Source organism: Myotis davidii, unplaced genomic scaffold (assembly GCF_000327345.1).
Source record: "Myotis davidii unplaced genomic scaffold, ASM32734v1 scaffold323, whole genome shotgun sequence".
NCBI classification, from domain to species: domain Eukaryota; kingdom Metazoa; phylum Chordata; class Mammalia; order Chiroptera; family Vespertilionidae; genus Myotis; species Myotis davidii.
In genome coordinates, this window is record NW_006295491.1 from 3,184,053 (window position 1) to 3,196,552 (window position 12,500).

General features: G+C 34.8%; 1 protein-coding gene across 5 annotated transcripts in view; it reads left to right on the forward strand.

Moving 5' to 3' along the window:
- Nucleotides 1-12,500, forward strand: part of LRBA (LPS-responsive vesicle trafficking, beach and anchor containing) — a 554,230-nt gene that overhangs the window by 239,028 nt on the left and 302,702 nt on the right. For all 5 annotated transcript variants that reach the window (XM_006770131.2, XM_006770133.2, XM_006770134.2 and 2 more), the window contains exon 37: nucleotides 10,510-10,676. In XM_006770131.2, the coding sequence (XP_006770194.1) occupies nucleotides 10,510-10,676 (167 nt within the window). The remainder of the gene's footprint in view (nucleotides 1-10,509; nucleotides 10,677-12,500) is intronic.

A 12,500-nucleotide genomic window follows, 5' to 3' on the forward strand; every position in this document is an offset into this window, starting at 1 on the left:
AGAGCGTCGGCCTGCGGACTGAAAGGTCCCAGGTTCGATTCCGGTCAAGGGCATGTACCTGGGTTGCGGGCACATCCCCAGTAGGGGATGTGCAGGAAGCAGCTGATCAATGTTTCTCTCTCATCGATGTTTCTGGCTCTCTGGCTCTCTCCCTTCCTCTCTGTAAAAAGTTCAATAAAGTATATTTAAAAAATAAAACAAAATAAAAAATAAAAGCCACTGCACACAGCTTAGGTGGGTCTCAGGGAATCACCAGGTAGAGCAAACAGAAATGGCTGCCTGTCAGCCCTGCAACCGGGGAAATCCCAGCACGGGAACAATGATCCCTGTGAGCACCTCTGTCTGGAAGGAAGCTGCCCCCACGTTCCTGCCCTGAAGCCAGACAGTCTAGTTTCTCCTTGTATGTGTCTGGGTCCCCCAGAGCCTTGCCTGGCACTGGAGCTTAAGAGGAGCAGCTGGGTCTGCAGCAGCCTGTGTATCACTCAACCCCAATCTGCACTGGTTTTTACAGCCAGTAGTTCTTACTGCCCATACGGACTTCTTTTCCCAGCTCTGGGACCGTGGGCTGGGGGTCTGTTGTGGGGCTGGGACCCCTTGCTCTTCTGGGTGGCCTCTGCATAGGTGATCTCCCTCCCAATTAAAGCTGCACACGTCCGTGTAAGGCCGGCCCGTTCCTCCGCACCTCCTTCCAGTCTCAGTGTGCTTTCTTCTTTACTTCTCTAGTTGTAGGACTTCCACTCAGCCAGCTTTCCGGCAGTTCTGGATGATGGTTATTCTGTATTTTAGTTGTAATTTTGATGTGGTTGTGGGAGGCAATGAGTACAGGCATTTGCCACTCAGCCATCTTGGTTCCCTGTGTTAAGTGTTTTACATAAACCTTTGTAGAACATTTTATTTATGAAGGAAATGATTGAAAATATTTTAGGCACCCAAAGAAAATATAAACAAGCACATATCAGGATATTTAAAAAGAAACACTCTAGTAATTACATATTCTTATTTTGTTTTGTTATCTTTGCTTTTTTAAAAAAATATTTTTATTGATTTTTTTACAGAGAGGAAGGGAGAGGGATAGAGAGGTAGACACATCGATGAGAGAGAAACATTGATCAGCTGCCTCCTGCACACCCCCCACCGGGGATGTGCCCGCAACCAAGGTACATGTCCTTGACCGGAATCGAACCTGGGACCCTTCAGTCCGCAGGCCGACGCTCTATCCACTGATCCAAACCAATCAGGGCTTATCTTTGCTTTTTAAAAAGGTTTTTATTTGAGCTTGTTCTCTTAGTTTTTTTTTATTTTTGCCTATTATGATGCTATTTTTATTTTTAATCTTAAAAGAGCTGTTTGTTCTTGGTGAACAGTTATTTAGTCTTTAATTCCTCTGTGTAACCCTCCCAGATTCTAAATAGTTCTTTCTTACTTCTCCCAAGTACTCAACATTTATCTCTTTTAGTGGTATTCTAATTATTTTTATTCCCATCTTTCAACACTGAGTGGTGGAAGAAATGGACTGTTTGCTGTGTAGTTTAACTTCTTGACTAAGCCTACAATAAATGTAGGTGTTACTACTATATACCTGGCACTGGCTTAATTGTTTCATGTCTATTCTTACCTGATACTTCTGTAAAGCTTATCATATTATATCTGATATATGATGTATGCAGGTGTTTTTGAAGAAATAGCTTTTAGTATTTACCTGAGGGTTTTGTGGTGTGTTTATTGTTAATAAGTAAATCTAATGAAATAATAAAAACATAATATTATGTGTGGATTTGACACAAGTAGAAACTATAGCCTTCTTAGAGTTATCTCGCTTTTACAATTATCTAAAAACATTTTAAGACATTTTAAAATAGTATATAGTAAAAAAGTTAGGACCTATTTTATTCTTCAAATTATTTAAAAATATTGTTTAAAGACTGCAGTTCCGAGAGATAAAAACCCAACACATTGCATCCATCCATTAAAACAGTAAGAAATGGAAGAGATACTTTGATAAGTGTTCTGCCTGTTTTAACCTTGAATGCTATTATCGGGTGGGATGATGCTATATCTGTTTCATTGGCTTCGGCTTTTTCATGCTGAGAGAAATCAATACTTTGAGTCGTTGGATGACAGAGGAATCACTTCAGAATTAAAGGTGGCTGTCACACAATGTCATTGGTTGACTTTCGTTGCTATAGAGGTTTTTAAGCTTTCATTTTTCTAAGTCTGCTTTTCAGGAGTCTTTGTAAGATTTCTGTGGATAACTTTTTTCTTCAAATTTGACTTTAAATCTTAGTTAAAAGCAAAAACCTCCAAAAGTGAAATATTAAGAAATTGTTTAATTTTCTGACCTTTAAGTGATTTCCCTTTTAATTGCTTTCCAATGAGACAAGTAATTTATAGTGTGACTTTCAGACGAATTGGGAAGTAAGGTAGTATACACTTAAGTGTTTATTATAAAGTATGTTTAGTTGACTAAAATGTAATACTCTTGTTTGTGGCCATGAGAAAGAAAGAAGATAGAACTATATGTCCTGAGTGGAATGATATGTAGTTTGATTCCATGTACTCTACAAAGGAACTGCATTTTACTATTAACAGTAGACATCTACCTCCTCCTTCCCCCCAGTTTCTGTAGAAAATTATTGGCCAAACTGAGAGGAGGTAAAAAAGAGAACTTTATTTTATGTGTGTTCCAAAATGTATACATACACTTTGAAAAATTATAAAGGCAGTGTTTATTATTCATATAGGCATTTAAGTTCTTTAGTTGATCTCTTCCCACCCACAACCTCAGAGGGATGATGTAGTATTTTTAGTTCAACATTATGTTCATGAAATTTATTCAGGCTTCTACATTTTCCTATTTTTTTAATTGTTATTTTTCATTTAAAAATATTTTTATTGATTTCAGAGATGAGGGGAGAGGGAAAAGAGATAGAAATATCATTGATGAGAGAGAATCATTGATCTGCTGCCTCCTGCACGCCCCCTAACTGGGGATCGAGCCCACAACACAGGCATGTGTCCTTGACCTGAATGGACCCTGGGACCCTTCAGTGCTCTCACAGTCTGGTGCTCTATCCACTGAGACAAACCAGCTAGGCTGGAAGAGATGATTTTATATTTAAAGCATATATCATTAGTACTTGATAAAGAATAAGGGTTAATTCAATTGAAATAACACCAGCTGTTTAAGTGTATACATTTTTTGTGACACCCTATGTAATTATTATTTTTTAAAAAAATAATTCTTTTTTGTTGAAAGTATTACATATGAGAGATGAGGGGAGAGGGAAAAGAGATAGAAATATCATTGATGAGAGAGAATCATTGATCTGCTGCCTCCTGCACGCCCCCTAACTGGGGATCGAGCCCACAACACAGGCATGTGTCCTTGACCTGAATGGAACCTGGGACCCTTCAGTGCTCAGGCTGATTCTCTATTTACTGAGCCAAACCAGCTAGGACACATTTTCCTATTTTATTTTCAATGCTGTATACTTTACCAGTATGTGAGTAGACTATTAGCTTTTCATAATTTCTTCTGTTGACCTGCAATTAGATTGTTTTCCATTTTTAACTATTATGAATAATTCTGCTTTGACTATTTTATGAGCCTTTTGGTATACATGCTCATGCATTTTGGTAGGGTGGAATTACTTGACGTAAAGTATTCATGTTTTTATTTTTACAGATATGATTCACTGTTTTGAAAAATGAAGCAATGTATAGCTGTTCCCATTAATTCACACTTTCATGAAAATGATAAGTGATTTTTATTTCAGCATTCTGTTAGCTCTGTCATGGTACCTTATTGTGCTTTTATTTTTTATTTTATTTACATATGAAGCTATACATTTTTTCTTCCTGTTTGTGTTATACACACATACAACACGCACACACACACACTACTTTTTTAAAAAAAATATTTATTTATTGATTTCAGAGAGGAAGGAAGAGGGAGAGAGAGCTAGAAACATCAATGGTGAGAGAGAGTCATTGATTGGCTGCCTCCTGCACCCCCTGACTGGGGATAGAGCCCACAACCCGGGCATGTGCCCTTGGCCGGAATGAACCTGGGACCCTTCAGTCTGCAGGCCAGCGCTCTGTCCACTGAGCCAAACTGGCTAGGGCACACACACACTACTTTTGTGAAGTATCTGCTTCTTATCCAGTGTTTTATTGGTAATCTGTCTTCTATTGATTTGACTAGGGTATTTACCTATTTGGTATGAGCTTATTTTTGCATATGAATACTTTTACTACTTTCTTTTCTGTTTGTTCCTTGCCTATTCAATTTCTAGAACTTCTTAAATAAACTTTATTGAGATATTAAGACACACCCATTTTAAGTATACATTTTGATGAGTTTTGACAAATGTATACACCTGTGTAATTGTTACTGTAAAGATACAGAGAATTTCTATCATCTCAGAGAATTCCCTTGTGAATCATTGTGGTAACTTCCTTCACACATACGGTACATAGACCCAACCCAAGGCAGTTGCCTATCTGGTTTCTGTTATTATGGATAGTTTAATGTAATATACACTTTCACATAAGTGGAATTATACAGTAGGTACTCTAATGTCTGGATTCTTTTTTGGATAGCATAAAGTTTTTGATATTCATCCACATTGTTGTGTGTATCACTCATTTGTCTCTTTTCATTGCTGAGTTGTATTACTTTGTTTATCTACTTGCCTATAGGTGGATAATGGGTCATTTCCAGTGTTTGGCTTTATGACTAAAAGAACTAGGGGCATTTTCATATAATATATTTTGTGTAAATATGTTCTTTTGAGGAAATATCTAGGAGTGAAATTGCTAGGTGCTGCTGTAACTACCTAGAGGGTGCCCCCCAAAATGTACACACAGTTTTCTGTAGATTCTACAACATTTGGAAATAAAATGTATTTTAATAAACATTGTCTTTATAGTTACTCAAAGTGTTTATGCATTTTTGGGGACACCCTGTATTTAAGCTTACAAGACACTGCCAACTAACTTTTTTTAGTAGTTATGGATTTTACACTCCAACCAGCTAGGTAGGTATGACAGTTCCATTTGCTCTATATCCTTGCCAATGTTTGGTATTGTTGGTCTTTTTAATTACAGCCCTTTTAGTGGATATATAGTGATGGCTTATTGTGGTTTTTATTTCAGTTTTTCTTTTTGTGTACTTATTAGTCATTTGAATATCCTTTGTGAAGTGCCTGTTCAAATCCTTTGCCCTTTTTGGTTCCATATAAATTTTTGGAGTATTTGTTCTATATCTGTGAAATATGATGTTGGTATTTTAATAGGGATTACATAAAATCTGTAGATTGCTTTGGGTAGTATGGACATTTTAATGATGTTAATCTACCAATCCATGAACACAGTATATTCTTCTACTTGTTTATATCTTCCTCTATCTTACAGGTCTTTTCTTTAACTGCTGCTTTAGCCAATTCCCACAAATATTTCTAATTTTGTTTGGGATTTTATCTTTGATACATAAGTCATTTCAATATGAATTATTTAATTTCCAGTTATTTTTCAACTTTTCAGATATTATTTTTTTACTTTATCTATTCAGCTAAAGAATCAAAAGGGAGGGACCTTGACCTAGCCATGTGGCTCAGTTGGTTGGATTGTCCTCCTATAAGGTTTCAGGTTTGATTCCTGGTCAGGGTACATGCATACCTAGGTTGCTGGTTTGATCCTTGGTCAGGGCGTGATTGGGAGGTAACCGATTGATGTTTCCATCTCACATTGATGTTTCACTCTTCCTCCCTCTCTCTAAAATCAATTTAAAAAAACTCATAAAACATATCCTCAGGTGAGGATATTAAATAAAATAATCAAAAGGACCTTTAGATTTATATATCTTTTTGTCTAACTTTTTCTTCTCTAGTAGTTTGTCCTTCAAATTACCATCTTAAATTTTTTTAAATCTTTACCAAAGGATATGTTTTTATTGATTGATTGATTGAGAGAGAGAGAGAGAGAAAGAGAGAGAGAGAGAGACATTGATGGTTGCCTCCTGAATGCATCCAGACCCAGAATCAAACCTGCAACCTTTTAATGTACTGGATGATGCCCTAAGCAACTGAGCCACCGGGCCATGACTCAAATTGATAATAGTAGGTAATGTGGGAGTGAATAATATTGCCAAGATAAATTTCACAAAGCCTTGAGAAAATGCCATAGTTTCATATAGGGAATAATAAAGAAAAAAGTCTGACCACCAAGAAGGATGATTAGCAAGCTGACAGGAGGAAACTGGAGGAATTGGCTAAATTTTACCTTCATTTCTCTCTGAAAATGCAAAGGACAGATAGTAAAGTTAGGTAGAGATTTAACATCTGGAAGGAAAGACTACAGGTGATATTACCTTTATTTCTTCATTTACATTTAAAGAGCCAGAATAGTCAAGTTATAAATGGTCAGTCTAAATTGTTTCTCCCTTTGGTTATTTTTTTTAATATTTTCTCTGCAAGTAAATGAAGTTCTTTAAGAAGTGGGTTTATTTATGTTATTTTAAATTTATTAATGCTTTGGTAATAAATCTTAGATTTCTTTAGCAATAATCAAATACATTTGAATTGTTAGTTCCCAAGATGCTTGTTTCATTTTTTTTTTTTTAGATTCAGATATTTTTGCGGTCATTTTGATGTCATATTACCTAGTTTATGTGTTTCCTAAAACGGAGAAGTTGATATAAAGTAAAACTGAATGAAAGTATTATACCTGCCCTTGGTTTCTTAGAATACCTCCGGTTAGTCTTTAAACACAAGCACACCCATACACAAGTATATAACCCACCAGTAAGTAACATAGATTTGATCTTCAAGCAGATATTCATGATCTGTATGTACTGGACTTTGATATGTCACACATAGAATATATTATTGGTTTTTAATAAGGATGTGTTCAAATTACATTTTAAAGATACTTTAAAAAATAGATATGAGTTCATTGTAACTTTACAAAACATTCTTGTTTGGTTTCCTTTTATCATGTTTTAAGGTCAGATGTGACTCTAATGTTCCACAATGAGACAGAGATTGATAATCGGGAAAGAATAGCCCTTTAATGTGATTTATATCTATAGATTTTATGTCAGATATGAAAAGTTGCTGTTTAAATTGTAAAGGAGGATCCATTAAAGAACACTTTAAACCATTTTACTATTTAGTTTACCTTGGACTCTTTTTAGGATTATGCCCTTTCAAGAAAAAACTTTTACAGCTTATCAAATGCTTATAAAATGTAACTTGGTAAAGTTAAGCTATTTTAATATGAATAAAAGGTAGAAATAATAGGGTATTAAATTATGCATTTCTTTGTGATTTTAGTACCATTTAACATGAGGTCATATATTATTTCAGGGGATTATAGAAGCCAGCGATTTTCTATTTTCCATCAATAATTTAAATTTTCTCTTATGATGTTAGACAAAGGCAGGTTATGGATATAGTAGGGAATGTTGTGGGTGTAAAATTTCTGCAAATGTTTACCCTTTTTGTCCTACATGTTTCAATATATGTTAGGGATAGATTTGATATAACCTCTAAAGTGCTGCCTTGTTCTGGAGTAAATCTCTGAAAATATCACAGAGCAGTTGACACTTTTGTCCCATAGAGTAATTCACTATCTTCACTTAAACTACTATTTCTTTAACTGTTTCTTTCTCGCCCTATCTTTTAAGTATTTCTTAATCATTTTCTTTATTTTTTGACAAGTTGAACTATCCTCTGATTTGTTTGGTTCAGTCTTTAATATATCATGTGACAATTGCCTTTAATCTCTTATAAATTAATCTAGTTTCTAATATGATTTATTTTCTCCACGTGAAGGTTTAAATAAAAGAACTAGTTTTCATTTACCAGTGTACAAAAACTAAGCTCTCAGAGGTCCCAAATCTCCGAATTGTCCATTTTTTAGAGTCATTATAATCCTCTCATTTTCTAGATGAGGACAATTTGACAAAAGAGCTTGAGTTAGTTGCCCAAGTCTGACAGGAGATATTACCAAGGATGATACTTTAATCAGATTCCCCCCCCCCAGTCTTACATTCTCTCTCTCTCTCTCTCTCTCTCTCTCTCTTCTCTCTCTCTCTCTCTCTCTCTCTCTCTCACACACACACACACACACACACACTCACACTACATATTCATATATATATCGTACTCTGATTCTTAGTGGCAGTTTTCAATCCTTATTATGCATTTTAGAATTTCTTTATTTATTTTTTTACTTGTATTTTATACTTGGATCAAACTGTCCTGCTTCTGCCTTCCTGAAAATTTTCTGCCTTGCCTTTGCTTTAAGGCTCTCTTTATTCCCATCCAAAAATGACTTCTTAAAATCTTCCTTTTTCTTTCTTTATAGCATTTTGAATATTCCTCATTAGTTTTTGCAAGCCTTCCTGTTAAAAAGCACTTTTAGCTTCAGTGATTTAATTTGAATGACATAACCTTTATTACCACTTCCCTCCTCCCAATCTAGACAGAATGGGAATTCTCCAGGGCAGGGGCTATCAAGATAATCCATCCTTTGATCTCCATAGCTAAATGTTTTGCACAGACTAAGAGATAATTTGATTTTTTTGCATGTACATAAACACCATGTCTATTGGGTTACTTTTGTGTTAGGAACACAAAACCTAGTTCATACTGCTACAATGAGTGAATGGGATATTATAGGTTCTCATAAAAAGTGTCGTAGAATGCCTAAAGATAGGCTGGTCTATGATCCAGAAGTTCCCGGTTCCATTTGTAATTAAGTTCTGTATTTCTATAATGCTCCTGGCTCTGATCCCTTTGGGTTTGGCTTCATTCTCAGGCTAGCTTCCCTCATAGTGCAAAGAGAGCTTTCAGAACGTCTGGAATTATGGGTTTCCTCTTTTTACACCCTAAGAGGAAGAAAGTACCAATAAAAATCCTGACCTTTTCATTTAATGCACCAGTTAGATCAAGTGCCCTTCCCTGAGGCAATTTTTCAGTGTGGTAGCAATTTTACTCTCATTGGTTTAGGAAAAGTAGGGCCCTCTCGTTGCTAGGGCAGTGCTGGGGGTAGTGTGTGGCAACAATCTATGTAGGTATAACTGGTATACCGAAGGAAAGGCAGGCAGTATAAGTCAGTTCTATTTGTTCCAACATCAAATTTTTATTACCTACCATAGGTTGAGTGTACATGTGTACGTGAGGTTGTATTTGGCAGGGTGGATCCCAACAGACCATATGAATAGATTCAAGAATCAAGTATACATTAATCTTTGCTTTTCTATTTTAAGCAATTAACTAACTAGGTAGTATAACATTAACATGATACCAGGAGTATCTGAATTCCAGAAGAAAAGAAATAAACATCTTGAAAACTGGTGATTGAGAATATTAAAATTTTTCAGCAAAACTGATGATGTCTTAAGACGGCACTTTACAAACTAATAATATATGAATCACTTGCGGAATCTTATTAAAATCCAGATTCTAATTTAGTAGGTGTGGAGTGGGACCTATAATTCTGCATTTTCCCTGAGTTTCTAGGTGACTCTAGTGCTGCTGGTCCATATTGCAAAGCTAGGGCTTAAAAGCCCTTACTGATTTTTATTGTTGTTGTTTGTTTTTCATTTTTTCAAGGTGTTGAGAACTAGCTGTTCACTATTGGAAGCCAGCCATATTCTCTTTTCTGGACCTCTGCTGCAGCCTTATACCTGGTTTCTCTTTTATCCCACTACATTCCATTCTCTAAATGGCATCTGTAGTGATCCTTTTAATATATAAATCACAACACTTCACTGCTTAACCGTTTGAGTGCCAACCAATATCCTAGGAACTATGCTAAAACTGCCAAGGCATTTTTGCTAATTTTACAGCAGTTTAGGAAAAAAATTATGAATTGCAACTAAATGAAGTTACATATTCAAAAACTTAAGGAAACCTTTACTACATTGACATATTTAGCAATATCATCATCACTAATAAAAGCAGACTTAGAACTGGACGCCATTTCGAAGCTTTGATAGTGCTCCCGGCACTTTTGGCGAAAGACAGGAGGAGCGCAATCGCGCTCCCCTGCACTCTATGGGTTAAAAACTTCTACTAGTATCACATTGTATTAGAATAAAATCTAAACTCCTTAGCACAACTGCACAGTACTAAATGATGCAGCTGCCTAACTCATGTCATTCTTTCTCTTACTCACTTTGCTTAGAGTGCTTTGTAATGCTACTTGTAATGTAGGCCCTTGCATCTTCCCTTGACTAGCTGCTTCTAATTTTTCAGGTTTCTGTTAAAATATTGACCACTTCTGAGTGTACTTTATAAATAGATTCAGAGAATAATTTCTTGGGGGTATTGTACGGATAATATATCACTAAATATTAGTTAATTCAGTCAATGAGGGATATAAATGTAATTTTAAATGTTTGATTGGTTCAGTTTATATTGAAGATTATTTCATGATGCATTTTAAAGCTTTTTTCCATATTTTTATAGGATTAATAGATGTTTCTTTTTTCTATTCAAGTCACTCTGTGCCCAGTATTCTGCAGACAAGCGAGAAGATGAGAAGATGTGTGATCATTTGATAAGAGCAGCTAAATATCGAGACCATGTGACAGCAATTCAACTAATCCAGAAAATTATCAACATTCTCACAGACAAGCATGGAGCCTGGGGAAATTCTGCATTGAGGTAAAGTGATACCTTTAGGATTTGGCCCCTGATATTATATAGAAGGCCTAGATTTAGATAAATGGCTTTGGATATGATCAAGGCCAGATGAAGAACAGAGTAATTTAATTTTGTATTTTATCATCTATGAATTTGAAGCAAAGGGGAAAGAGAAAACCAGTATGGGTGCAGCTATAGATCTTTGTAGGTATTTTATTTTCCGCAATTACTTCTAAAAATTTGTTAACTCATATATTTATTCATTTTGAAGTGAACTGTTAAGGAAAGTAGTTAATCAAGTGATTTTATTAGCTACATCTATATTTGAATTTATATAATTACAATATTTTTTAAGCAACATTTCCTATTTTATACTTTTGAATTTTTAACACCTACATTTGAAAACATAATGTGTTATTTTCTTGATTGAGTTGCAAATTGTAAGGATATGATGATAAAAATGATTAAATGCCCTCCTTAAAAGTTTTGTTCACTGTATCTACTTTCTTTTAAGATTACTAAATTGAACATGCTATTTTTGATTCTGACTGTAGAAATAAAATATTAAATTACTTTCTAGGACTACGGAACTGAGACAAATTGTGAAATTTAGTCTGATTGAAACATTTTATGCTACAAATATTAGAAATATGCTTTAACTTATTTAAGTAATGTTAATGAAAAAGTTCTATAATTTGCCATTAGAGATATTTTCTAATTCCTCATTTCTGTACAACTTTTTCTAGAAGACAACAAAAAATGAAAATGAAAATAATTGCTTGCATACTATATAGGTGTAACTGGTTTTCACTTGTATTTTAAACATCTAATGTGTTAGCAGACTTCGAAGTCTAGCTTTAGAAATTTTCCAGTGAATAGAAAATAATTTAAATTTTTAAAAGCTGAACTTGAAACTGTTTGAGTTGAAAGCTACTTGTTATATATTTTTTAAATTAAATTTATTTGGTTAACATTGGTTAATGACATTATATAAATTTAAGGTGTAAAATTTTATGTAATACATCATTTGTATATTTCATTGTGTGCTCATCACCCAAAGTCTAGTCGCCTTCTGTCGCCATGTATTTGACCCCCTCTACCCTTTTTATCCCCTACACCCCCTTTTCCCTCTGGTAACTACCATACTGCTGTTCATGTCTATGAGTTTGTTTTGTTTTGTTTTGTTTGTTGCTTTTTGTTTTATTTCTCTTAGCACAGTACTCTCAATATTCATTCATATTGTCACAAAATGGCAGTTTCATCATTTTTTATGGCTGCATAATATTCCATTACATATACATACCTCATCTTCTTTAATCATAGGTCGAAGGATACTTAGGTTGTGTCATGTCTTGGCAATAGTAGATAGTGCTGCAATGAACATAGGGGATGTTTTTGTTTTTAGTGCAAATATGTAAAACAAAACATAGAGTAGATATATCTCCTGATGCTTATTATGTAGAATATTTAAATAAAATTAATTACATTTTTGGGCATGTCATTTTTGGTGTTAAAAAAAATGAATGCAGGTCAAAGACTTCTGGCAAAGAAACTGAATGAATAAAGGCAGGAACCAGGTTTGTTTGTTTTAATCCTACTGCAGTTGAACTCAGCTGCAAGAATAGTCATGGAAATGACATAAATTACTGGGTCAGAGCTCTCTGGTGCCTTAGCTTGCAGCATCTAATGGTTTGTGTTTGGGGCTGGGAAGTTGTATTGAGAATTTCAGTTTCAGGATAGTTTAATGTTTTAGATTTGAAGTAGTCACTTGCCATCAGGCACTGAAAAAATTAGGATATTACTTTGCCATGCACCTGTTGGGAACTCAATACATATTTGTTTAAT